This window comes from Onychostoma macrolepis, chromosome 03, assembly GCF_012432095.1.
Source record: "Onychostoma macrolepis isolate SWU-2019 chromosome 03, ASM1243209v1, whole genome shotgun sequence".
In the NCBI taxonomy this organism is placed as follows: Eukaryota; Metazoa; Chordata; class Actinopteri; order Cypriniformes; family Cyprinidae; genus Onychostoma; species Onychostoma macrolepis.
In genome coordinates this window covers 47,250,612-47,278,209 of record NC_081157.1, presented here as the reverse complement: position 1 = coordinate 47,278,209, position 27,598 = coordinate 47,250,612, and the positions used below count along the sequence as shown (strand labels likewise).

At 40.0% G+C, this 27,598-nt stretch overlaps 3 protein-coding genes across 4 annotated transcripts; 2 read left to right on the top strand and 1 right to left on the bottom strand.

Moving 5' to 3' along the window:
* Nucleotides 1-7,993: 7,993 nt before the first annotated feature.
* On the bottom strand, nt 7,994-13,010 carry LOC131536359 (pregnancy zone protein-like). Its single transcript, XM_058769238.1, is given in 15 exon segments — nt 7,994-8,076; nt 8,267-8,372; nt 8,451-8,534; nt 8,620-8,864; nt 8,940-9,102; nt 9,193-9,267; nt 9,343-9,499; nt 9,594-9,669; nt 9,797-9,973; nt 10,075-10,282; nt 10,362-10,480; nt 10,565-10,688; nt 10,779-11,004; nt 11,108-11,218; nt 12,985-13,010. Coding segments are annotated over 15 exon segments (1,923 nt in total). The 5' UTR covers nt 12,996-13,010; the 3' UTR covers nt 7,994-8,035.
* On the top strand, nt 12,675-15,550 carry LOC131536379 (caspase recruitment domain-containing protein 11-like). Of its 2 annotated transcripts, none has more exons than XM_058769266.1 (4): nt 12,675-12,805; nt 14,126-14,224; nt 14,309-14,424; nt 14,540-15,550. In XM_058769266.1, the coding sequence occupies exons 1-4, from the start codon at nt 12,728-12,730 to the stop codon at nt 14,742-14,744; spliced, it is 498 nt and encodes a 165-aa protein (XP_058625249.1). In that variant the 5' UTR covers nt 12,675-12,727; the 3' UTR covers nt 14,745-15,550. The 2 variants fall into 2 exon arrangements, with proteins under 2 accessions (XP_058625249.1, XP_058625250.1); XM_058769267.1 differs by lacking the exon at nt 12,675-12,805 and adding an exon at nt 13,984-14,046 and having other exon boundaries at nt 14,540-15,549.
* An 867-nt stretch (nt 15,551-16,417) lies between these two features.
* Nucleotides 16,418-25,680, top strand: LOC131536350 (alpha-2-macroglobulin-like). The gene is made up of 34 exons (XM_058769228.1): nt 16,418-16,590; nt 16,746-16,929; nt 17,001-17,157; nt 17,549-17,601; nt 17,676-17,696; nt 17,817-17,982; nt 18,063-18,147; nt 18,218-18,332; nt 18,413-18,533; nt 18,612-18,721; nt 18,795-18,965; nt 19,042-19,269; nt 19,373-19,585; nt 19,666-19,815; nt 20,224-20,349; nt 20,428-20,521; nt 20,981-21,125; nt 21,756-21,981; nt 22,427-22,550; nt 22,623-22,744; nt 22,828-22,879; nt 22,967-23,047; nt 23,132-23,308; nt 23,417-23,492; nt 23,561-23,717; nt 23,789-23,863; nt 23,942-24,104; nt 24,172-24,356; nt 24,429-24,647; nt 24,722-24,843; nt 25,101-25,179; nt 25,257-25,340; nt 25,403-25,508; nt 25,583-25,680. The coding sequence occupies exons 1-34, from the start codon at nt 16,508-16,510 to the stop codon at nt 25,621-25,623; spliced, it is 4,311 nt and encodes a 1,436-aa protein (XP_058625211.1). The 5' UTR covers nt 16,418-16,507; the 3' UTR covers nt 25,624-25,680.
* Nucleotides 25,681-27,598: the final 1,918 nt, after the last annotated feature.

The following is a 27,598-nucleotide window of genomic DNA, read 5'->3' as shown; positions in this document are numbered from 1 at the left end:
CACACATTCAGTTTTCATCCACCTGTTTACGCTCACTTAAGCCATAACTGACTGTATTTATGTGAGATACTCTGACTCTACACGATAGACACGGGACTGCTGTGTGTGTATTTGAGCGCTGAGTACTGAGAACTGATCGCGCGCTGTATGAGAACTGAAGAAGTGGAGCTTGCGCGAGAGAGAGCGCTTCTATCAGCGCCTACCCGCCGTCACTAACTTTAAATTAATCGACAACGAATTGTGACTCCCTGGAAAAACGGGATGTCTGGTCACCCTATCCCTAACCCTTCGGGTGCTGAGGCTATTGTTTCAGATCGTTAGTTTGCGTTTTGATAGCCTATCCGTCCGCTGCGGCTGCCATACTGAGACTAGATATCTGATTGTAATCCAATGACAGAGACGCACATTTTGAAAGACAAGACACTTCATTTAGCATATAGGATGTATTTTGAATGTCCGGTAGTCCTCAAATAACATTTTAGTCCCGTCTCGTCTTGTTAATGAAGACGCGGCATAAATTTCGTCAGAGTTTTTATCATCAGACATTAATTTTAGCTCGTCAACGTCTAGTCTTAGTCACAGAAAAAAGGTTCGACGAAATTAACACTGTTGCAATGGCTCGTAGACACACAGTCATTCAAGCTTTTCAGTTTGACCCAGAATCGGATGAAGAAGTTGCAACTCAGCGGCTACAGCAGGACGTCTCCGAATGGTTAGTTTAAAATATTGTGTGTGGATACGGTACTTTAGTTGGTTTGTTTATGTATGCTGTTACAGTTATTATCATGTAGCTAATGCTAGCCATAGGCTCAGATGTGGGAACTAAAAAAATACTTCGGTGTTCATTTGTGCATCCAAACACTGAGCAACTGTCATGCCTCGCTTGTTTGCAAGCCATGATGTCTATTCGAAAAAAACGTGCTCGCCTAGGGCTGGACAATAATTCAATATCAATATGTATCGCAATATAATTTTTTTCAATAACGGTGATATGATTTTTAAACACATTTCCGATATTTCGATATACATTACCAGTGTTTCCCATACACTGATTTATTTGTGGCGTTTGACTTTGTTGAATTAACATGAGCACTGCACGTTTCAAAAAGCGGGTGATTTATGTGAATGTATCTCTGAAGGGAACATACTGTCTTCAGAATTGTTTTGATGGCATTTTCATTTTATCTGATAAGGTAGAGTTCACGAGCGGAGCTGCTTAGATTACAGCCGTTACCGGGGAAACCGCTAGTTCTACCCTGGTTCTACCGCTCTCACAGCGCCTCCTACTGGCAGAGAATCAGATTCTACTCCACTGTTTTCAACATAATAATAAATGTTTTCTGAGCAGCAAATCAGAATATTAGAATGATTTCTGAAGGATCATGTGACTGGAGAAATGATGCTAAAAATTCAGTTTTGAAATCACAGGAATAACTTGCATTTTTAAACATTTTACTGAAATGTACCATAAAGTTGTCCTATGGTGTGACAATTGTTAGACACTTATTTTCATGTAGTGTCATTTAATATGCATAAAAAAAAAAAAAAAAAAAAAAAAACTTTTTTGTAAACGACCATTTTGAAGAAGAAATGCATATTTATGTAGTGTGAAGTCTGGTCTTTGAGAAAACATAAAGGGTCCCTAACTTCGTCAATTCTTTTTTTTTTTTTTTTTTTTTTTTTTTTTTTTTTTTTTTTTTTTTTTTTTTTTTTTTTTTTTTTTTTTTTTTTTTTTTTTTTTTTTTTTTTTTTTTTTTTTTTTTTTTTTTTTTTTTTTTTTTTTTTTTTTTTTTTTTTTTTTTTTTTTTTTTTTTTTTTAGGAAAGGCAAGTTTATTTAAATAGCGCATTTCATACACAGTGGTAATTCAAAGTGCTTTACATAAAAGGAAGTGAAATAGTCATTAAATCACAACAATAAAAACAAAATGATTTAAAAAAATATTTAAAAAGAATTTAAAACATTTAAGAATAGAAAATGATTATACATAGTGCAATCAGTTCGGACGTAGCACAGTGCTCATTCAACAAATTAGTTTTGAGTCTGGATTTAAATGTGGCTAATGTTTTAGCACATCTGATCTCTTCTGGAAGCTGGTTACAACTGCGGGCGGCATAATAGCTAAAAGCGGACTCCCCTTGTTTTGTGTGAACCCTTGGTATTTCTAACTGACTCGATCCTAATGATCTGAGTGGTCTGTTAGGTTTATATTCAGTGAGCATATCTCCAATGTATTTAGATCCTAGGCCATTGAGAGATTTATAAACGAGTAAAAGTACTTTAAAATCAATCCTAAATGTAACTTGAAGCCAGTGTAAGGACCTGAGGACTGGTGTAATATGCTCAAATTTTCTGGTTCTAGTCAGAATCCTGGCAGCAGAGTTCTGGATGAGCTGCAGCTGTCTAATGGTCTTCTTTGGAAGGCCGGTGAGGAGACCGTTACAATAATCCACCCTGCTGGTGATAAAGGCATGAACAAGTTTCTCCAAGTCTTGACTGGAAACAAAACATCTAATTCTTGCAATGTTTTTGAGATGATAGTATGCTGATTTACTTACTGCTTTGACATGACTACTAAAACTAAGGTCTGTCTCCAGAATCACCCCAAGATTTTTGACTTGGTTTTTAGTTGATTGACCCCTAGAGTCATGGTATGCATTCACCTTGAGAACTTTTTGTTTCCAAATGCAATGACTTCAGTTTTCTCCTTGTTTAACTGAAGAAAGTTCTGGCACATCCAACAGTTTATTTCATCAATGCATTTGGCAGAGGGAGTCAATGGGGCTGTAGTTATTTGGAGATAAGGCTAGGTAAATCTGGGTATCATCAGCATAGCTATGATAGGCAATTTGGTTCTTTCTCATTATTTGACTTAGTGGGAGCATATACAGGCTAAACAAGAGTGGTGCAAGAATTGAGCACTAAGCACTAAGATCTAGTAGTACCAGCACTGATATTTTGCCAGAATCAGAATTGAAGCAAATATAATTTATTATCTTAATAAGCTCTGTCTCTGTGCTGTGATGCACTCAGAAACCAGATTGAAAATTGTCCAGGTATCCATTTGAGTTTAAGTAGTTGTTCAGCTGATTAAAAACAACCTTTTCAATAATCTTACCTATGAAAGGAAGATTTGATATTGGTCTATAGTTGTTCAACATTGTGTTATCAAGCTTTTTCAGAAGGGGCTTAACAACTGCAGTTTTCAGGGAGTTTGGAAAAGTCCCAGAAAGAAGTGAAGTGTTCACCACTTCTAAGAGATCTGCTTCTAAACAGTTAAGCACACTTTTGAAAAAAGATGTGGGAAGTGTGTCAAGATAGCATGTTGACGATGTAAGGTGCTGTACTATTTCTTCCAAAATTTTGCTATCAATTGCTTCAAAAACAGACATAGTCACTTCTTTTTGAAATTGCGGTCAAATCTGTGTGACCTCTGCAAAACTAGATATGCTAATCTCCTTTCTGATACTATTGATCTTCTCAGAAAAGGGGGGGGGGGGGTTGTCAGACTCTCCATGTTTTTTTAAACATTTTTACTGAAATGTACCATAAAGTTGTCCTATGGTGTGACAATTGTTAGACACTTATTTTCATGTAGTGTCATTTAATATGCATAAAAAAAAAAATTGTTGGACAATTTCAACACAAACTTTGCTGTCATCTGTTCAAAACTGCTTAAACTTATACCATTTTAAGATACTTCTATCTCCCATATTGCAATACTCAACTGTTTTTTAAGGTATTTTGAGATAAAAACAAATCTGTGGGGTTTTTTATGTCACACACTCAGAAATAAAGGTACAAAACGATATCAACGTCTTTTTAAACAAAACAAAATTTCATCAACATAATTCAGTCTCTTAGTCAATCAGTATGTTACTAAAACTCTTCTAGCCCCCCTGCTGCACAGCTAAATATGATTGATATTTATGATACAGCTAAATATTATTGATATATGATTGAATCTATATTCATTAAGATGCGAATTATTTTTTGAAAAAAACTATATAGCTACTCTTTTTAAGGCATGATTTTGATTCTATTTACTTTCTGCATTGTTCTCTTAGGATCTCCTCCCTTCTGGTGGATCCCTGTTAATTTTCTGTCTATATTTCTGCCTCCTCTCTCTTCCACTAATTTGTCTCCTCAATTCTTTCTGTTTCAAACATCAGAAAATAGTTTAATTAATGTAATAATTGCATTTAAAGGAACACTCCATTTTTTTTGGAAATAGGCTCATTCTCCAACTCCCCCAGAGTTAATAAGTTGAGTTTTACCGTTTTGGAATCCATTCAGCCGATCTCCGGGTCTGGCGATAGCACTTTTAGCATAGCTTAGCATAGATCATTGAATCCGATTAGACCAGTAGCATCGCGTTCAAAAATGACCAAAGAGTTTCGATATTTGTCCTATTTAAAACTTGACTCTTCTGTAGTTATATCGTGTACTAAGATCGGCAGAAAATGAAAAGTTGCGATTTTCTAGGCGATGGCTGAACTATACTCTCATTCGGCGTAATAATCAAGGAACTTTGCTGCCGTACCATGGCGCAGTGATATTACGTAGCGCCTGAAAGTAGTCCCCAGCTATATTATAACTAGGTACCTAGCTGGGGACTACTTTCAGGCGCTGCGTAATATCACTGCGCCATGGTACGGCAGCAAAGTTCCTTGATTATTACGCCGGAATGAGAGTATAGTTCCTAGCCAAATCGGCCTAGAAAATCGCAACTTTTCATTTTCATTTTCTTTTCAGCTTTACTTAAGTATACATTTATTTGACATCTTTTGTTGGTTAACATTTATGACACGGATAATTAGGAATGCTGTCCCTTTAAGACGGAAGGCATGCATGTTAAAAAATAATAATAAAAATAAAATACCCATGTGTATCAATCATGTGAGCCACCAGTATGTTAATCATTTGTCTTCTTGTGGCATCTGTAAGGGTTTCTGTTTCTTGATACTCCTGTAGTACTGCTTCACCACCAGACTTGAACTTTAACACATCTTTAACCATCTAATAAAAAATAAATAAAAACATGAGCATGGTGATTCACAAATTTCTACAGATTCGGAGGGGGGAGAAAAAGTGTTGCCCCAGAAAGTAAATTCTGTCATGTTTACTCACCCTTACTTTGTTCCAAACCCATAAGACTTTTGTTAATCTTCAGAACACAAATGAAGATATTTTTTTATGAAATTTGACAGTTCTCTGACACTCCACTAACAGTCCACACAACTACCACTTTAAAGACCCAGAAAAGGTAGTGAATATGTCATTAAAATAAATCATGTGACTACAGTGGTTCCATCTAAATTTTTATGAAGCGACGTGAGTGCTTTGTTTGTGCAAAATATAACTCTCCAACCCATATTCACAAGAACACCTTGACATGTGTGTTGTGTTGCCATGTGAGCTGTTGCAAGAATACTTTTGGAGATCAATAGTTTGTAAATGAAGTGTTAAATGATGGTAAAATTAGTTTTTTTTGCGCAAACAAAAGCACTTTTTTACAGTTTTACAGTTGTGGAATGACATAAGTGAGTAATTAATGACAGAATTTTAATTTATGGGTGAACAAACTCGGAGACTCATAAAAAGCTTTGTTCTAACCTGTTTAAGAGGCAGTGCAGATGTCTCCTCAGTTATTTGTCTCTTGCTAGGGATTAGTCCATGCACTTGAGCTGTTGCTTGAGTCAGACGTCTCAGATATGGAAGACAAGGAGTCTGAAAATTCTAAAGAATCAGAAAATATTAAAATATAACAAATATTATGATGACCAGCACAAGGATCAGAAATATGAAATGGCAATTTTTTATTTATTTTGAGTGCTTGACAATACTTTCAAATTTAATAAAACTCAAACTTCTGTGAACAGTAACAAATAGGTGTGTAACACCGGACACCATTTTACTCAGAATGTGTTAAAATTAGGGGTCGACCGATATGTGTTTTTCAGGGCCGATGCCGATACCGATTATTACAGACCAAGTGGACCGATAACCGATATTTTTAACCGATATATTATGTCTGATGTAAAAATGAAAATTAATGTCAAAATTAAGAATAACAAGGGCTCTGACAAAAACTGCCTTCCCTGGTGTTGATTGCACTTCTTACTCTTGTCTTCCTCCATGCATCCATCTACAATAAGGGTAATATAAAGAGAGAGTTAAAAGTGGGGCCACTGCATGCTTCATGATTAAGCCTATGAATACTGTACTACAGCTAAACAGCTTGGGAAAAGTAAGTATTTGGCTTCAATAATTTACATGTTAGAAATGTATGTGTAATAGCATAACCTCTCATAATTATAATATAATAAGTGTAAATAATTTAATTGTCTTCATAGCTCCATTGTAGAAGTTGTGAAGAAGACTGTAACTATTTTAATTAAACTATAACACTAATAGCCTGTTATAGGCACACTTGGTTCAATAGCCTATTGAAATGTCACAATTTATGTCATCCTAATCTTGGCCTGTGTGACAGTATCTTAATCTTGGCCTATGTGACAGTAATTTCGATTAGTTTTCATTTACAGTGCAGTGCAAATGAAGCCATAAAACATTAATTTCAGTTATCAAATGAGTTAAACTAAATTTTTTGGCAAACAAATGGGTTTACCATTACAATTAAAACATGGAAGAAATAGCGTATTGTGTGATTATTCTTTTAAACAAAAGTTGTTGTTGTTGTAGTAGCAGTAGATAAACCGAACTTTTATTTTGACGGGTTGCCATGAGGACCTCTTAAGTTTCTGTATAGCCTATGTATGTGATATGACGATCGTTTTACTCAAATGAAACGGTCAAATGCTCATGAAGTGACTCTCAGAGCAGTTCTGGGGATGTTGTTCATGTATTTATGTCCTCATTTAGTGAGAAGGCAGATGCTGAAAACACCGCGAGCGTCGCACACTTCAGTGTGTGTGTGTGTGTGTGTGTGTGTATAATCAAAACCGCGCGTCTGTGCCATTCACATATACAGAGACACGCAAAACATGCAGAATTCATATTTAAATAAGTCTTTTTGCAGCTTAGTATTTACAGATACTGTCCATAGCGCGAGTCGATATAACTGACCTACTTTTGATTAATTCATCCAAACTTTGACGAACACCGTGCGCAGTAAATTCCCTTTATATGACTGGCTTCCGCGATTCCGTCTGCGTTTTCCCATCGCGGAAACCATAAATAGATAATATTGAGGTGTTTTGCAACTTCAGTGTAGTGGATTGTGATTTATTGCAACTTGAGCAACTTGAAACTGTAGCAAGGGCTATCAGTGTGAGAGTGCCTTCCACATTGATTGGTCTGAATCGTGACTCCCAACAAATCAGATGCGCGGTGCGCGGAGACTGCTCTAGGCCACAGAGTGGTGAGTTCTGACAGGCTGCATAAGAGCCAAATACCGCGTTTCAAAATTAAATAATTTTATCGGCACATCGGTTTTGAAAATGACCGATACCGATAATCATATAAATGCTTAATATCGGCGCCGATAATCGGCCAGGCCGATAATCGGTCGACCCCTAGTTAAAATTACTCTTTGGGTGTTGAAATCAACTCAGAAATGTTTAACACTGAAATTTCAACACTTTAATTTTTGCTGTGTACTTGCACTGCACTTTACTGTGCGTTTTTTGTTGTTGTTTTTTTTTTATTTGCCAGTTGATTAATTGAGCAGTCACCTACAAGCAAAGTGCATCTCTGTTTTAAATGCTTAAAAGCAAGTTTATGAATTGTACAGATTAGTCTATTTTGATGGAAAATGTTAATTAACCTTTTAGGAAAGAAATACATAGTTACTGGTCCAAAACAAATAACTAAACTGTAGCGTATACGTCAAAAAGTCACAAGAGCATATAGTTACAGTCCAGAGTCCCACTTTCAATTCCTCCAAAATGTGAAAGCACCCATATTATATTATATTATATTATATTATATATAAAAACAACACACACACCACAACACTACAATGCATAAAAGCAGCTTTATTTGAAACATGAAGTCATACTCGAACCAGTAAATCATGGACAGGTAGATGTGTAGGTGGTCTCAAATGAATCACCTAAAAGAACAAAATGAGTTGGATCATGTTCAACAGGGAATTCAGCCAGAGCAAAGCATGACCAGGGGTTCGTTTCCCAAAAGCATCATTAGCCAACTATGGGCGCAAGCTCAGTTGCACTATTTGTAACGACAGAACTTACGACCATAGTTGCTTTTGGAAATTACACCCCAGAATAAAGAAAACATACTTGGCTGATAGTAGTCATAAACACTGATAACTGCTGGCTTGAGATTTTTCACTGCAAGAATCTGTTTCAGCTGCAGATTGTAACTCATGGGGACTATTTTGGGAACCTGCAAAACAAAAGGATGAACAGCAATACACACAGCACATGAGAAGATGGCAGTTTGTGAATGTGTCCACAGTCTCACCTCTTTCAGATACACCAAGACATGGTCATCTCTGGCATCAATCCGCTCCACTAGCGGGGCAAATGAATTAGGTGGAGATCCAAGCTAAGATGAAAAAGTCATTTTTAACTACACAATTACATGGAGCCTTAAACATCTTGGGACTTTGCAATTCTTAATGTATACGAACCGGTGACGTATCTGCCATGAAACCTGACAGGAGCTTAATGCACTCGTGTTTGGTGGTCACCTGGGTGGAGGAAAAGCCTCCATAGGGATTCTGCTGGGCCACGAGCCAGTTGACAATGCGGTTAGCGTGGGTCAGATTAGCCGTTGAGAGAGGCTGTACAGAGAGAACCGCTAGCAACACATAAGAGCTGATCTCCACCGCCAGAGTATCACCAGATGTAGCCTGAGACCAATGGAGCTTAGTGCCTTAGGAAGAGACAGGAGAGAGAAAGTTCATGCCAAAGATCCTCAAACAAACAAAAACATGCTGGTGAATATCACCTTCAGAAATGGCAAGGTTTTTCAAGATGGTTAAAAGCTGTGATCGAGTTCTGGTCTCTCCTGCCAAACTGAAGGTGTAGGTGAGAAGAGCAGTGGCGTAAGTGTTTCCCAGGTTCCCAACGACAGGCCTCAAGCATGATAGAGCATTGGTAATGACTGGATCCTGAAAAAGAATCAAAGCAAATATCAGACAACTGCCAGAACAGAAGGATCATCTACATGGAGCTCATACAACTACTAGAGATGTTTTTACCGTGACAGGGACACCGAGTTCAAGCAGTGATGCAGTGATGTAGGCGGTCATGGTAACGTTATCATCAACTCCACCCTAAAGCACAACAGCATATGGATTAAAAACACTGACAGAGTCTATGGGCTACATTCCATTTGATAACATGCATACCTTCATGTCATTGTGGTACAAAGTCCCCCGTTGCATGAAACAGCCATTTGAACCTTTCTGGCTTATCAGCCAGTCCTTCGCACTCTGAAGGACATTCGGATCGATGAATACAAATCGTGTCGCTAGACCAAAAGACCTCAGGACAAAGGCAGTCAACCTGGCCATGGAAGTTTCATGACAAACTGAATTTACAAACAAAACATTTCCTTTTGGTGACAAAAAGGATACTTGAAGAACAGTGTGAAATTCACCATGTGTTTGATTCATCATAACCAAATGTGCTGTATGAACCGTCACTGTGCCTGTAGTTCAGTTGTCCTTGGTAACCTGTTCAGGTCAAATAACGCATGCACGGTAGCTTATCAGAGTCAGATAGATTATATAGGAAGTGCAGGACTGAACGTCCTTAGGATTTAGTCTCCCTAATACACAAAATGCATCTGCTCATCCATACCGCTTTGAAGGTAACCTGTGGCGGTCTGTCGGATGGCTGCGGTGAGTTGGCCCGTGACTTCCAGGTACTGCAGGATGTAAATATTGGGAGCAAGAACAATCATATTCTGCTCTCCACAGCCATATGGCATCTGTATTAACCTATTCAGATTCTTCAGTGCACGGCCCATTATGTCCCCTGTGGTAAAGGTAAAGTGTAAAACTCATCAGGAAAAGGAAAAAATAAAAATTATCCTGCAAAATATCACGTGTCAGTTTCTACTCAATGAAATGCTGTACCAAGGACTGAAACTGAGCATCTGGCTGATCCCTGGATCACATTTGTTAGAAATGTCAGTCTCACGTCTTCAGAAAGAACACTTCTTGCGGACCAAACAGAACGGATCAGCTTTGAGCACTAGGCTAATGTTTGGGAATCATTGAGTGCAAAAAAACCCTTTGGACACAGCAACCAACTCTGGGCGTTTGTTCTCTCAACTCCTTCAGGCTAAAAAGCAATAAATCACATCAGCAAAGCAGCATGAGCTCAAGTATCTAACTGGTTAAGGCAGATGGTTAACACTTACTAGAACAAGTAGACTTCGAGTAACTACGTCAGTGCGTCCTCTCTCCGGCACAATCACGACCTCAGTGCCACATGTCTGGGATCGTTCAGCTGAAGCACTGACTGTCACATTGACAGGTCCTGCAGTGACAGACAGGTAATGAACAACCCCTTAAATACTCGTATATGCTTCAAATTTTAGAAACATTATGGGCCAAAACTGACCGAGAACAAAGGCTGAGAGATCCCACTTGAAGGTCTTTCTCCCATTGGCACGGAGACAGGATGAATACGGCTCATTAAATGGTCTAAGAGTGAAGGCCGAGCGTGTAGCTGGAGTTGCTTTAACCTGCCAATGAACACCAGTAACATGGAGCAAAGACACAGGACCAATATGGATCTATTATATAAATAAAAAAATAAAATAAACATGACAGACCATGATGTACTTGGGTAGATAGTTGAAGACTGTGGCCTTCAGCTCAAAAGACTCCCCACGGATGATGGAGTAAGGCAGGGAGAGCTCCAGGAAGAAGGGCTGGAAGACAGTCAGCTGAACAGGAGGAGCCAAACCGAAACCTTTGGAGGACAGGCAGAACGCCTCCGTCTCCCATGTGGTGATGGTGTCAGGAACCTTGAGAGGAACTCGTGTGGATCCAGAGTCTCTGAAGGACAGCCGAAGAGAGAAATAAGAGGGGACAGGAGAGGCAAATTTAGTAAGTGGCATCAAGTGTCAAATACTGATTTACCGCAAGATACTTCACTAACCCCACTTGAGTGAGTTGCCAGATCCATGTTTCTGGAAAGTAAGTCCTGATGGTCGTGACAAAAGAGGAACTGCTCGTGTCTCCACTTTCTGTTATTGCAGCAGGATGCCAACTTGCATAAAATGAAGAGCTAAGCTATTAATACTAAGACTGCAACAGCCAATTGAGCTTTATCCATTTTCAATCATTTTATGATTAAGGTTTTTGCTTCAGCTATCAGAAAGAATCCCTGATCACACTTAAAAGGGATAGACTTGTGGGATAATAGCAGCCCAGTCAATTGCAGATAGGGAACAGCGACTACATTTACATGAGCATCAATACTCCGATTTTAATACGATTAAGACAATTCTAAGATTAAGAGTCTACCATATAAACGGATTTTTGATTACCTTAATCCGGCTAAAGTCATAATCGAAGTAAACAAATCGAATTAAGACATGTGGAGTATTCCAATTTTAGTTGCATTATTGAAGCGCAGTACAGACATGTACACCCCTTAATTAAACTATTACCGTCGTGTAGGACTTTTCACGCATTTTGCGACAGGATACACACACGGCAGCGGTCAACCGTTTGACGGCAAACAAGAGCATGGTTTCAACAATGCAGTTATCGGTTTGCACATATAGCATGACAAATAATTAACTGCACTTGGCGCTTTCGTAAAATTTAAAATGAAACACTCAAAACTGTATATGGCACCATAAAGATGAACTGTATGTTTATGCCTGAAATTCTGGAGGGGAAGTTGGATGGCGTCGTGTGGTGACGTAATGACGTGTGCCATTAATCGATCTGTGTACTATAACATGTAAAACGGGAACATGAAAGGATTATTCTAAAAGCAACTCATGTAAACACCTTAATCATAATATTGCCTTATTCAGAATAAGGTAAATAATTTGATTACTGATGTCCATGTAAACGTTGTCAGACAAATGCACCACATGCAGAGTAGATAGGTGTTTTCCTAAAGCACACATACAAGGTTTTATTTGGCCAGGATAGATAGTTAATGTTGCATTTAACAACTGAAAGATCAAAATAATCCATTGTAGCCCTAATGCACACAGTTCACACTGCACAATTTCAGCCCCAATTTTCACTCACAGACAGATTATGCAAAAATCAGTGACAAATGCCCAAAACCGGACGCAAACCGGTGCTCGTTCACACGAGTGACAAATCACACACAACGGTGATCTGATGACTTTGAAAATCGTGCAGTGTGAAATCGGTACAATAAGTCCATTTAGTAGTTCTTGAATTTGGATTCACTTTAAATCTGGGTTTGCAAAAACCCCATTTAGGCATTAGTTGTGCCTGTATATGTAAAGAGTCATGTTAAACTTCACATTCAGTATCAAACAGCCCTAGATAGACAGTTACAGTGCAAACATTTTAAAAATCAAACCCTTGCATAAATCATGGGGATTGCTTCCTTTTCTTGTAATTTTCCTAAGTCCCCCGCACTATTAGAAACAGGTGATTCTGTCCCCTGCAATTTTTTTGACCCACCGCCAATATTTCCACCAACGTTCTCTGATTTATAACTTAGATTTGAGTGAACTAACATTCAGCCAATCACAAGTCGAGTCATCTCTTGGGCGCATCTGCCATGAGCTTCAAATCTCCCGTAAAATACACCCCAGAAAAAAGCAGAGGACGATTACGTTTTTTTTTTCAAACACACACAGTAAGTAAGTGCTATGTCGCGATGACACGATTCACGCGATCAAATTTCCATGATTTAACCTACTGTAACGCTGCAAATCAGGGCTCTACAGTGTGACTATTTCAGTCGCATTTACCACTGAAAACCACTACGTGCGAGTCGACTATGAAAAAATATTTAGGAGCACCTGTGCAACTGACCCGATCAGCATATTTCTGTTTGCGCTGAGGGAGCTTCAAAACTTTGGCCTTATTTTGCTCTATTTCCTCAACGAAAATAGTTTCCGACAAAGTAACAGCTGAGCCGCTGCGCATCTCCATTCAAACACAGCGGTGTTTCTGTTTCGTTTATGAATGAACTGCGTTTTTAAACGATTCTAGTGAGTCAATGATTCAATTACCCATTCATAAAGACATTCATTAATAAACCGTTTCCCTATTCTTGAAAACCACTGGGTTTACACTTTGATGAAGTGCTTTAAATTTCACTTTCAAATCTGTGCGAACCCATGGGTTAATTAATCGAAGCCATAAAGGCTACTTTACTGCCATCTAATGGTAAAAGATGACATTCACGTACTTCGTTCCTGAATGAATCAGCTGTTCAAAAGAATCAATTGAATGAGTGATTCAGTGATCAAATCAGTGACTTGCCACCACCTACTGGCAGTTTTATTTGATTTTTTTAAAGTATCTTTTTCTGTTATTTAAATCATTTAATATTTCTATATTCAAAAAAAAAAAAAAATCTAAATTCAAAACCTCTGAGCCTCATTAATCGTCTGAAAAGGCACTTGATTTCATTTGATTGGTAACATTCTTAATCTATTTCTTCTTGTTTTTCTTCTGTTGTTTTAATTAGAAATGTTAAAAAGCTTATATATGTAAATCACTTTGAGGAGTCAAATATTGCCTCATAATGGAAAGGATAATTTTTAATCAGAATTTTTGATTATTGATTAGAAGATTTTTAAAGTAGAATTATCCGGAGTATAATTATCATTTCCCAAGTCCAAGTGTTAAGAATTAAGATAAATGTTATTGTTCAAGTGTAGTGTAACTGAAATATTGTCCATAAATATCTTTATTTCATAAAAAGTATATTTGTACTTCATCAGAAAATATAGATGTCCACAGTGGTCTTAAAGTCCCAAGTCCTGAAGTTATTTTTCAAATTTGAGTATATCATCACAAAATAGGTTCCTGTAAGCCATCATGGCACGTTCCCAAAATTGCAACTATGATGCTCTAAAATGCCAATTGGTACTGTATTTTGAATGTATTATGTGAACATGAATGTACTTACTTTGTACATTATGTACATAATTTATTTTCCTTTCAGGGTCACATCACCCCAAGGGATAAGAGTGTGTTCCTCATAGACTCCACAGATCAACCACTGGGAATCAAACTACAGAGTATCCAAGAGGTTATTAACCAGGTAAACATTAACACACACATACACACTAACACACTGAGAGTCACAGCTGTGTCAAAACTTTGCGTTTGTGTCTCTGTGTCTCAGGACAAGCACTGTCTGCTTCAGCTGGGCTTGAATCATGTGGAGAATCTCCTGAAGCAGAGCATCTATCCCATCATCATCTACATCAAACCCAAAAACAAGAAGGGACGCAAGTTCAGGTGCAGATCCGTATCTTTCTGTCTCTTGACATTGTACTCACAACATCAGCCCGACCTTGAGCTCTTGATATCACGCAAACATTAATCCCCGATGAAACCTGTGTGTGTGTTTCAGGAAGCTGTTATCGGGCCACCGAGAGGAGGACCTGATGGAAGCCTGTCAGATGGAGGAGCTACAGCTGGAGACTCTTCCTGTGATGTTCAGCACGGTGGAGCCAAACGCGTGGAGCAGCACGGATGAGCTTCTGGCCGTCATACGCAGCACAATCCTGAGCCAGCAGAGCACCATGGTGTGGCTGGAGCAGGAGCGACTCCAGTAGAGACGCATCCTAATGCGTTTCACACTTACTGTTGTTTAGGATTGGTTATGGGACAGATGATTAATGACCATACCTGTCATATAGTGGTTACATCTCATATACTCCATAATTAGAAATTTGAATAAAAAGAAAATTAAAAAACATATTTTAACAAACTGATGCTGGAGATTGGGGTTTCTACAGTTTTATGTTCATGTTTTATATCATCTTTTTATTATGCACTTGATTGAAGTAGTTAAACTTTAGATATCACTGAACTGTACTGTATGTTCTTTTTTGAGTTGTATCTGTGAAATGATCTGTATTTATTATGATCTTCAACCAGGAGAACTGCATGACTACATTCATACAGTGTTTGGGATCGACTAATATCGGGGGTTACAATAGAACATATTTTTGATATTGATCAAATCTGTGATCCATATATTATCCATATGATGACTGTAAAGCAGCTCATGTTCAGATCTTCTCAATGTCACAACCCGCTCCACTTGTGGGACATGGGCATTGGGTGAGAGGAAAATACCATCTTTTAGATAAACACTTAACATCTGAAAAAGCGTCAAGCATCTTGAGATTTTACAAGTCATCTTAAAACACATACAAACCAGGGACATATCTGCTGTGAAGCCTGACCCGCGAGAGGCATGTTAGTACGTTTGCTCCTTTGCATCTCTTGTTTTAAAGTATAAAACAACCAAAGAACACTTTTTACGGACTCTTCATATATATTATTGGTATTTGATGATTTGTAAATTGCACATACTTTCAATAAAACATTTGCAATTGGTTGTAAAAGGCGTTTTCATGCATGTTTGGCTTGCTAAAAAAACAAAAAGCCCAATAGAAACTGTCACAGGAAATTCAAATGGTTTCCATTAAAATACCATTATGAACCATTTGCTTTTTCCAGTAAAACCATTACAAAATTCCTTTTTGTGGTGTGTTTTGGGCATTTTTTCGATAGGATTTAACATCCATCCAGTAGAATCCATCACATACCAGTAGATACCATTACAGTTTCCATTAAAACCAATACAATTCCCATTAAAACCATTACATTTTCTATTGTGTTTTGGGAAGGGTTCTATTGTTTGTTTGTTTTTCAGCAGGGTTTTGTTGTACTTGCACAAAGGTTCGTTTCTCTCTTAAAAAATGTTTCGCAAAGCTGCTTCTCAATCCATTCTCACTTTAGTTGGCAAATCATCAGCAGAAAACAGACAGCAGGATTTAAACGAGCCCTTTTCAAACACAAATCTCCCTCGATGAAACTAAACACGAATCAGGCGTCTCTTTCAGAAACCCTAAGTTATTTTTGATCCATCATTCAGTGCTTTATTTGAGCTTCTCGCAATCATCTGCACTAATAGCAGCGATACTAATTATCGGAAACATGCTTCATTTTCAAGCAATGCAACTGTATTGAAGGCGGAACATGTTCAAGATAAAAGATGTAAAATCATTGTTTTTATCTTGAACTTAATAATTCAGCCCTCAATACATTCCCATTGCTTGAAAATAAAGCATGTAACAATAGCAGTATGTGTTATGTTTTAAAGCTAAACTTGTAATAAACCGACCAAATTAATTCCAGGTTGAAGGTTAATTATTGAAATTAACGAGCTTAATGAATTCCAATTAAGAGCGTTTAAATATCGCTGTCATCTGTGCTGTTGATTGAGAGTAACAGAGCTTGGTAGAGTTCTGTTGGGTTTCTGAAGAGAACTGTCTGATTTGGTGCTAGTCTTGGATGATTGCTCTTTATGGCTATGAAGGAGATTTGTGTTTGGAAAGGGCTCATTTTAGCCCTTTTCTTCTTTGTTGTTGATGGACAGAGATCAGGACCGTAAGTAAATGGGTTTTGGATTGAGCAAGTGGAAAAAGCTGTTTTTGTTTTGACCTGTTTCCTTGTGGTTTGTGTCTTTAATCTCTTCTATTATGGAATGTTTGTTGATCTGATTTATTACTGCTGATAATAAATGCAGTTTGATATTTCCACAGATCCTTCTTGGTGACATTTCCTGCGCTGATTGAGTCTGGCTCTGAAGCCAAACTTTGTGCGAGTCTTTTAAGACCCAATGAGAGTCTCACAATGACCATGTCTCTGGTTGATGAGAAAAACAGGACGACCCAGCTTGGGCAGCAGAGCTCTTCGACAGAGTTTCACCGCTGTTTTAGTTTTCAGGTCTGTCACTGTGTGGCACATGCAGCACTCATTCCCCCCCCATCTCAAGAATTAACAATGTTTCTTTACAGGCTCCTCGAGTAGATGGAGAATTAGTGCAGAAATTGAGGGTGCTACTTCAAGGGAGGTTCTTCAAAATGACTGAAGAGAGGAAAGTGATGTTTAGATCCTACCTGCCTTTGACCTTCATCCAAACTGACAAACCCATCTACAACCCAGGACAAACTGGTGAGCTACAAATGACCCTTGGATAAACATTAGAAGTAGGGCTGTGCGATATGACGATATATATCGGCTGGAGGAAATAGAACATGTTTACGGTAGTACTTTTTAATCATTTGGATGACTGACCTTTACACGCCACCACGGGGTGTGAAGGGGAGACAGAAAGCACTGCAGTTTTAAAACAACCTATTTTAAGCTGTTGAAACGCAAACAACAGTGCTATGCGTGCGCTGTTTCTGTGAGGACTTTTTTTTTCGTCTATTTTTAGGCTTGTATTAGTTTGCTGTTATATTGACATTGGAGACGAGGATTATGAAAATTCTATGGTATCAAAGATTTTAATATCTCTCCTTGCTGAAATTCACTATGGATGTTATCCGTTTCCCTTCTGCAGTGAAATTCAGAGTTGTGACCATGGATGTTAAATTTGTTCCTCTTGATCAATTGGTAAGGCCTGATCTGCTTCTAATCTTTCAGTGCTTTAGTACTCAAATGCCTAAAGTTACTGCTTGTCTTTACAGTACAGTCTAGTGGTGGTGGAGGTGAGCTTGTTCTGGATCAAGTCTTTGGATAGATCAACACTGGTTTACTTCTACATGTTCTTTGTTTACTTTCACTCTTGGCTTGCAGTTTCTTATTCCAAACTTTTCCCCTCTCAACAGGACAATCATAGTAACCGCATTGGTCAGTGGACCAATGTCTCATCAGTGGCATGGATATTGCAGCTTTCTCACCAGTTAAATCCAGAGGCTCAGGTCGGGATGTACACATTGAGGGCTTTCATTGGTGACCGAATGTTCTCGCAGGTCTTTGAGGTGAAAAAGTATGGTAAGTCACCACATGTGACGTGCAATGGGTAGATTTGACACCTCTCTGGTCCTGACTTAAAGCATTTGTTTCTGGTTTAGTTTTACCCAAGTTTTCAGTCACTGAAACTGTACCACAGATGCATAGTGTGGGAGATGTGGGACTGAAAGTTGAGGCTTGTGGCAAGTAAGAGTAAGCTCTTATATTCTTGATTCGTGTTTTGGTTGGTGTTTGATCTCCTCTTGACTCTTCTAAGATACACGTATGGGCAACCTGTACCTGGTCAAGCCTTGGTGGAAGTGTGCCGTGAACCATTTCCATACTCTGTGGTACCTGGCGTGTCTCGTGTGTGTCTAATTAAAACCACTAAGGTATGTGACCTGCTGTACAGAGCAAGATTTTTTTTTTTCTGCATTGTCTACTTCTAAATCTATCTTTGTTCTGCTACCAGATGAACGACACTGGTTGTGCTTCCCTTACGTTCAGTACATCTGCGTTTTTCAACACCAAATTTGAAGATAACCTGCAAGATTCATTTCTTGTTAATGTGAATGTCACTGAGGATGGAACAGGCAAGTTGTTCGTGGATTTGAGCCAGTGACGTCTTTATTTGGTGCATTCATGTTTGTGGCATTTCTCTTTTCTCCCAGACATAGTGATGTGCAAATCCACAACCGTGTCCATTACGTTTGAAGTCGGCAAGGCCACATTTTTGGAGCTGCCAGGTTACTTTGACTATGGATCCGTGATTAATGGAAAGGCAAGTTAAGGTTTTTCTTAACAGAAAATCCTCCTCACTGGTTACCTTTTCTAAACTCCTCCTTTCCCAACAGATCTTGGTGTCCTATTTCAATGGGACTCCAATTGCGAGCAAGGCAGCCTATCTCCTGGATGGTAGCCAATGGCCCAACAAACTGCTGTTGAATCTGACTACAAACCAAAATGGACTGGCTGCTTTCTCCCTCAACACTGCTGACTTCCCTAAAGCAGATCTGAATTTGGTGGTACGATTTGCCTTTATCCTGTTTTTAAATGAAGACTTTTCTTGCAAGAAACCAATTCTATTAACCGGTTCCTCAGGCAAGTGCAACTGCAGCAGTTGTGTATGGTTCTAAATCCCCATACTTCAACACAGATACGAGGACGGTGTCACTTTTCCAAACTGGTACTCCTGACAACCCAACATTTAGTGAACTGACAATAGTGAAACTTGAGCAGCCACTGAAATGTGGCACCAAGTATCCAGTTTCGGTCAAATATTCGTTTGTCGGAGAGACTGGTGACTACAGTGCTGACATCATCTATATGGTGAGTGGACTCCGGTTTTGTGACCTTCTGAGGTTGATGACTGCACTATAGTCCCCTTGTAGGCACTCTTTATGCACCAGTCCGGCTTCCTGTCTTCTGTCAGGTCTTATCCAGAGGAGTGATTGTTCTGCATGGATTTCAGAAGGTCACAGCGAGGGCGTTGAATACGCTTACAAGTGGTACGGTGTCATTTGATCTGTCTGTTGCTGTCAATATGGCTCCAGCAGTCCAGATTCTGGCCTTCTGCGTTCTGCCCAGTGAGAATATTGTTGCTACAAGTGCATCCTTTGACACTGAAACGTGTTTCCAAAACAAGGTATCTGGACCTCTTGCACCTTTACTTCATGCGAGTACTCGTGATGCGTCTTACAGCGTGTGAGCTGCTTCTTGTTCCAGGTGTCTCTGCAGTTTTCTCCTGCTACAGCTGTTCCTGACGAGGGAAACATTTTGACGGTCTCTGCTCAAGCAGGATCCCTGTGTGGCCTCAGTGTTGTTGATCAGAGCATCCTGATCATGGAGCCAGGGAGACGTCTGAGTGCAGAAGCGGTAACCATGTGCCACTGATCAGATTTCCCGGTTTGACCTTATCTGGATTAACAGCTATTGCTGACACTCCTATTAGGGGGGCAAACATTTTTGTCAGCAATATTACATTTGCCTATTTGAGTAGGTTCACCAATGTGCCATGAAGCAAACCAACCAAGATCCCCCACCTGTGGCTTTCTCTTAAACCTGGGGTTTTCAAACCAGCCCTGGAGCACCACCAGCACTGCAGATTTTGTATCTCTCCCTTATTGGACAGCCAATCTGGTCTCCACTAAAGAGTTGAATTGGGTGGTAAATCAGGGGGACAAACTGTACAGTGCTTTGGGTGCTCCAGGACTTGTCTGAAAACCCCCGTCTTAAATTTGCTTAACGGGGTTTTTCTCAACATTGAACTCCCCCTCTTTTTAGGTGTTCAACTTGCTCCCGGTGCGTTCACTATCAGATTATCCATTTGGTGTTGAGGATGAACCGGAGTGCCTGAATGTTCGACCCCGTCGAGCTGTTCCGACTGACCAAGCTTACGAAGCTTTCAAGGTAGGAAACGGTTTGTAATTTAGTGGCTGAATGGGTCTTTTTTTTTTTTTTTTTTAAATGCATCCTTTGCTTTGACAGAGTGTGGGGATGAAGGTCGCAACAAATCTGCTTGTCCGAGAACCTCACTGCCTGAAGTACAGAGGCCTGAATTACTATCGCAACTTCCATGACGGTATGGCTGTTAGGTTCTTGCTCTGACAAACTTTACAACAAGACAATACTTTACAACAAGACAATACTTTTAATTTTTGCTGGATAATGGTCTGTATAGGATTTACAGCAAGGGCCTAAATGGTGTTCTTGTTCCAGACATGGTGCATTCAAAAGCAAGATGTACTATTTGGTGTTAAAATGACTTGAACTTGAGCTTTCAATGCAAAATGAACACCTTTTTCTGGTGACGTGAAGCCTTGCTTGATGTATTCTGCAGGAACACGTAACTGAGAAACTTGTTCCCCCTCTTTAACAAGACCACTATTCAATATCTTATTCTGATAGTGCTGTAGTACACTTAACTCCAAGATGAGACTTATTAAAATGAGAGCCTGGTGCACAGACCTCCCTTATCTAATGAATGGGCAAACCTCAGTTGGTTGTCGCAGTCCTGGTATTAATAGCTTTTCTCTTCCAGTGATGTATTTTCGTGGTCCTGTAGCCTTTTCAATGGCTGCTGCACCAATGGCAGCGAGCGCTGGAGGCGAGAGCAGCTCCTCTTTTGACGTGACCGTCAGGACTTACTTTCCGGAAACCTGGATCTGGCAGCTTGCTCAAGTGGGGTTAGTAAAGCGCATCTTGTTTCATGTAGTGCTTGAACTGGTTTAGCTGGATCAGGTGCCTTTAATTAGGGTTGAATCCAAAATTCTGCCAGAGTTTGATTCTCCAGGGCCTGTTTTCACAAAACATCTTAAGGTTAAATATAGCTCAACTCTCCTATTTAGGAGAAAATCTTAAATAATGGGTGTCAAAGGAAAAATGTAGGAGTCCTAAATTTAGGACAAAGTGTTTCAGCGTTAAAACTAGCTCCTAAATCTGTGACATGTTAGGAGTAATGACAAGGACTCCTAAGACCAAGCCACAAACTATCCTAAAATGGCTGTTGCCGGCAATCTGCCTCAGAATGTAAGTCTCTTAGAAACATTTCAGCCTTTAAAAAGGTATCACCTCTTGGTTTTGGAGGTTACCCCAACTCCAAATTTTCCTCTTATCCTCGTTTTCATTAACCAGTTGGGCAAGTAAGGACTGTTCTTGCATCCAGTTGTTGTGGGTTTTTTTCTTAACTATTTAGGAGAACTCTTAGTGGTAAGATATGTTTTGTGAATACGGGCCCAGATCTAAAGCCACTTGGGCCCCGATTTGTTTACCTCTCCTGCCCCCTTCATTTATACTTTCCGTTGTCCTTTCTTCAGAGACACTGGATCCACACGAGTTCCTCTCAAGGTTCCTGACACCATCACCACATGGGAGACGGAGGCGTTCTGCTTGTCCCCCAAAGGTTTCGGTTTGGCTCCTCCTGTTAAGCTGACTGTCTTCCAGCCCTTCTTCCTGGAGCTCTCCCTGCCTTACTCAATCATCCGTGGGGAGTCTTTTGAGCTGAAGGCCACCGTCTTCAACTATCTGTCCAAGTGCATCATGGTGTGGCTTCATTTTTAATGTAATGTATCTTGGGGTGTGTGATCTTTAATATCAGCTTGCACATGTCTAACAGAATTGGAGTATGTCACCTGGCTTTGTGAGCTTTCGCTGCAAGATGTAGCCTACTGTAATGCTGTTAGAATGATCAATGTAAAAATACAGGGCCACCTTTCGTGAGTTGTCATCAGAATTGAGCAATCTCGCGTCCAAGAATGATTTCAGCAAGTGTCTCAAATTGTCACTCCTTTTAAACTGACTACCACACAGTATGAGACACCTCAGAAGCTAGCTGTTCCTGACAGGCCTAAACCAGCCAAGTTACTGGCACAAACTATCCCAGAAAATGGAGCATGTCAATATCCCACCCCTAAAGGGATCCATAGAGGGGAGGGAAAAGAATACCCTTGTCTTTACTAAATGTGCACTAATGTGTTTTCATTGGCAGGTTAAAATGATTCCAACTCCTTCCTCGAACTTCACTCTTCAACCTCTTAATGAACCGTATTCATCGTGTCTCTGTGCCAATGGGAGAAAGACCTTCAAATGGACTCTCTCAGCTTCTGTTCTCGGTCTGTTTTGGACTATCTTTTTCCTTCCCTCCCTAAACTGAGGTGTTGCTCACTTCCTGTCTGTCTCTGCAGGACCTGTTAATGTGACGGTCAGTGCTCAGGCTGACCAATTCCAGGCTCGATGTGGCACTGCGCTCGTGACTGTGCCTGAGAGAGGACGCGTTGATGTAGTCACTCGAAGTCTACTTGTTCTGGTAAGTGTTAACCAGCCTTCTGGAGTTTGATCGTGGAGCTCATGCTGCTTTAAGGATTTGGTGCATTTTGTTGTGTCTTATAGCCTGAAGGAGTTGAAAGGATCTTCACCCAGAATTGGTTACTGTGTCCAAAGGGTTTGTTTGCACTCAGTGACTAAATTAATCCTCCCTGTACGGCCAAACATTAGCCTAGTAATCTGTGCTGATCTGTTCTGTCCACAGGAGGTGTCATTTCAGAGGACCTAGCTCTAACGTTTCCAAATGTGATCCAGGGATCAGCCAGATGCTCCGTTTCAGTCCTTGGTAAAGTGTTTTTGAGGGGACATTCTGCAAGTTTTGGTTTCTGAAATGGCTTTTTGGTTTGACCTTGATTTCTTCCCTTCATAGGGGACATAATGGGCCGTGCACTAAAGAATCTTGATAACTTATTACGGATGCCATATGGCTGTGGAGAACAAAATATGATCGTTCTTGCTCCCAATATTTACATCCTGCAGTACCTGGAAGTCACGGGCCAACTCACCGCAGCCATCCGACAGACCGCCACCGGTTACCTTCAGAGTGGTATGGTTGAACTGATCCATTGAGTATTTGGACTAAATCCCAAGTCCTACATATTGGAGTGTATTATGCTGTAATATGGCTCCCGTGGTTTTATTTTGACCTGTACAGGATACCAAGGACAGCTGAACTACAGACACCATGACGGTTCATACAGCACATTTAGTTACGGTGAATCCAATACATGGTGCGTTTTGTGCTGTTCTTGTGTTTGTACATTGATGTGGTTTGTAATGAGATGTCTTTCATGGCCAGGTTGACCGCCTTCGTCATGAGGTCTTTTGGCCTAGCAAGGCATTTCATCTTCATTGATCCGAACGTTCTCCAGAGCACAAAGGATTGGCTGATCAGCAAGCAGGGTTCAGATGGCTGTTTTATGCAGCAGGGGACTCTGTACCACAGTGACATGAAGGTGCGTGATCTTTCTCTAAATGTGCCACAACTGATCTGAGACTGCTCTTAATTATGCAGTTCCATTTTTAGGGTGGTGTTGGTGATAACGTGACCATGACCGGCTACATTGCTGCATCACTGCTTGAACTAGGCGTCCTTGTCAAGGTAAAAACCTGCCTACCAGCAGTTATAAAAGCGCTTGGTAGTTGAACTTCAGTTACGTAGTCTAACTCTTGACTTCAGGATCCAGTCATCACCAATGCTCTGTCTTGCTTGAGGCCTTTCGTTGGGAACCTTGGAAACACTTATGCCACAGCTCTGCTGGCCTACACCTTTAGTCTGGCTGGAGAGACCAGCACTCGTTCACAGCTTTTAAAAGCCTTGGACAGTGTTGCCATTTCTGAAGGTGAGTTTTAGCAGCTTGTTTTGCTATTCACCAGTTTCTTTTGGCATCAACTTTCTCTCTTCCTAAGGCACTAAGCTCCATTGGTCTCAAACTACATCTGGTGATACTCTGGCGGTGGAGATCAGCTCTTATGTGCTGCTAGCGGTTCTCTCTGTACAGCCTCTCACAACGGCTAATCTGACCCGCGCTAACCGCATTGTCAACTGGCTCGTGGCCCAGCAGAATCCCTATGGAGGCTTTTCTTCTACCCAGGTGCCTTAAAGTACCAAACAGAAGTGCAATCGTCCATATCTGATTGGTTTTTAATCTGGTGCTTGTTTTTAGGACACCGTGGTGGCTCTCCATGCTCTGTCTCTGTATGCCACTGGAGTGTTCAGCTTGGAGGGCTCTAGCACCGTTACTGTACAGTCATCGTCTGCTGCAGAAGTATATAACTTTAGTGTGACTCGGGACAACCGGCTGCTGTATCAGGAGAAGCCGCTGAAAAACATTCCTGGCAAATATAATGTTAAAGCAAAGGGCTCCACCTGTGTGTCTGCGCAGGTCTGTATCATCACCTGCTTCTCTTTGGCTTCTATTGTGCCTAATTCTAATTCCTGTTTGACTTGTGTTCCCAGGTTGCGTGTTTCTACAACATCCCCACACCCATTAAAGTTGCCAGAACACTTAGCGTTGAAGTGAAGGTGGTGAGAGACTGCAAAGTGCTTGGAGCTGATCTCACATTGAACTTCACTGTAAGGTTAGAACAGCTTTGACTTTGTCCTGTTTGACCTATTACGGCATTGTTACACTGCTTGGGCTGCTGTGTGCCTGCATAGTTCTGTGACAACGTCACATGAAAAGCAGACAAAATCATGCTGTTCTGATGCACCACAGCCCCTAGTATCAAAGCATACAGTTGAAATGGCTGCCACCAGAGCAGCATTAAGCCATTTGTGTGGAGATTGTAAGTTCAGAAGAGCTTGACATGACGGCAATTTCCTCCCCTTCATACAGATACAACGGTACAAAACCAACTAACATGGTTATCGTGGATATTAAACTCCTGTCAGGTTTCACAGCAGATACGTCACTGGTTCGTATATGTTTGACTTGTCAAGTCCCAAAATACTTGACGCTGCTTCAGATGTAAACGATAGTCTTTCTTCACAGCTTGGGTCTCCTCCAGATTCACTTGCACCATTAGTGCAGCGGGTTGATGCTGGAGATGATCGTGTGCTTGTGTATCTGAAAGAGGTGAGATGCGCACATCTGCTGTGTATGCTTCTGTACTTTTCTTCATCCCTTCTGTCTTGCAGGTTCCCAAAGGCGTCCCCATGACCTACAGAATGCAACTGAAACAGGTTCTTGCAGTGCAGAATCTCAAGCCAGCGGTCCTTAAGGTTTTTGACTACTACCAGCCAAGTATGCATTCAGTGACTTCATGTTTCTGGCCAAATTCTGTTGAACACCATTTAAGCTTGTCCTCTTTCTTTCAGGTGATTCATTTGAGACCACATACCTTCCCCCATGTCCATGATTGTGTTTCAGGTCTGGCTTTAGGATTCATGAAAGAAATAAAACTTAAAAATCAGTCTTTGTTGCCTCTTGTTGAACATCTGCCAAGATTTTATTTTTCTCTTTGAAGCTGGGCAAAACTCAAACTTTTGCTCTATTTGACCTGTGATCTGAGGGTCTTGCATGGTTGAAGTGCTTTTTGTCCACACAGTGGCTGTTAAGGGGGTGGTTTGCTCAAATTGTCGTTCCTCGCCCTCATGTTCCAAACCCTTAAGACATTCATTCATTTTTGGAACAAATTAAGATTTGAAATCGGAGAGCTCTGACCCTCCATAGACGGCAGGGATAGGACACTAGTGGTTCAACTAACTTTACAAAGCTAAGAATACTACTGTGCACAAAGACAAAACCACTTCCATTTCTTCTGTCAGCCTAGGTGCCATTATGCAGAGTATTGACTAGGGATGTGCATCAGAGGCTGATGCAATGCACATCTCAATGCATGGCCTACAATGCATAAAGCAGCTGCCGATGTGATTCACCCCTATTACGATGCAGTGGGACTCGATTCAACAATGTAATGGAAAAAATGATCGCTTTTCTTTGGTACAGACAGCCAATCATAAATTAACTTTGTCTACTGCCTTCCAATGCCTCGAGACCGGTTTCATAAGGCAAGCTTACAAAACAAGCCAGGCTGATTTCAGTTAGTCTGACTTATTGTCAAATGATTTGGTTTCATAAAGCAAATTTAAAACCGATCAGTCACTATGGCAACTTTATGCTGGGAGACTAACCTCTAGGGCAGGCTGACTGTAAGGCAAAACGGAGTTCCTCTAACACTGACCAATAGGAACGCAATGATATTACAACTGACTCTCTCACAAAATATTAGTCATGCAGACTTCGGCTGTACCGTTAAACCGCTGCACGAATCAGGCCCGGTACTAGGCTCGCTGGACTGGGTGTGCAATCAGAAACTGTGGTAGGGCAGCACTTTCTAGGGTACTATATTCATGGTTTACTTTTACTCAATTTGCAGTCTCGCATTTTGTGTGAGTGCAGAAAGGTTAAATGTGTAGACAATCTTAAGCGACTCAAAGCTGTGAAAAGTGTCCTGAAGTGGAGGTTATGAATTTATAAATAGTTTTTTTTTTTTTTTTTTTATGGTAGTTAACTGTGGTCTTCCATTGTGTGTAGAATAAAAACTACAGTTGGCATGAACGAGAATGTAACTAGTAATGGTCGGAATCTTTTTTTTTTTTTTTAACAATTATATTTATGTAGATCTATTTTGTCACTATTTAGCTGTGTGTGTAGAATAAAAAACATGTACATGATTGTGATTCCGTTTTGCTTTATGCGTTTTGGATATGTATGAATTTATTTAAATGTGCATTTATTTACATCCTCTTTTAAAAATATATACATTGCTGGTTATTTACGTTTATCACAGTTCTATGTTCTATATTGGTTATAATTTGGTATTAAACTCTAAAAGGTTCATGAATTATATACTAATGATATTAACAACTATATGGGCCTACAACAAATGCTAGCTAATCGAAGTACACTTCACTTTTATGCTTTTACCTTAAAGAACAACTCTTCTGTTTTTCATTGCAAAAAGGTCTACAAATGTATCCAAATCCAAGCTGTTAGTGATTGCTTTTTCATGGACCAAAATTACTAAATTTATTTTTCTTGTATGTAGCATTGTACGCCTGAAAGGAGTTAGAATCCTTGCCAGTGTAGAGAAGGACCTTTCACATGATGCAGAGGACACTCCAATTATTAAAGCTGTGACACAACATGACACAACACAAATGCTTCCTTGTACCCGTGCATGTGTTTGCACATTGCTGAAAGATCTGATTTGGTTGGAAACTGTCTCCGCAACACACATTTCTTTTTCTTTTTTTTTTTTTTTTAGCTTTTCTTTTTCACTACCTGCAAGAAGCTGGAGTGGGCTGAGCATACTGGAATCTAGAAAAGAT

What these genes read in the sequence shown, in the direction of transcription:
- LOC131536379 (XM_058769266.1), top strand. Translation starts at nt 12,728, where the DNA reads ATGAGCTTCAAATCTCCCGTAAAATACACCCCAGAAAAAAGCAGAGGA. An exon ending in TTTTTTTTCAAACACACACA is followed by an intron (nt 12,806 to 14,125) that starts GTAAGTAAGTGC and finishes TTTTCCTTTCAG; the next exon opens with GGTCACATCACCCCAAGGGA. An exon ending in AAGAAGGGACGCAAGTTCAG is followed by an intron (nt 14,425 to 14,539) that starts GTGCAGATCCGT and finishes TGTGTGTTTCAG; the next exon opens with GAAGCTGTTATCGGGCCACC.
- LOC131536350 (XM_058769228.1), top strand. Translation starts at nt 16,508, where the DNA reads ATGGCTATGAAGGAGATTTGTGTTTGGAAAGGGCTCATTTTAGCCCTT. An exon ending in ACCGCTGTTTTAGTTTTCAG is followed by an intron (nt 16,930 to 17,000) that starts GTCTGTCACTGT and finishes GTTTCTTTACAG; the next exon opens with GCTCCTCGAGTAGATGGAGA. An exon ending in CTATCGCAACTTCCATGACG is followed by an intron (nt 20,522 to 20,980) that starts GTATGGCTGTTA and finishes TTTCTCTTCCAG; the next exon opens with TGATGTATTTTCGTGGTCCT.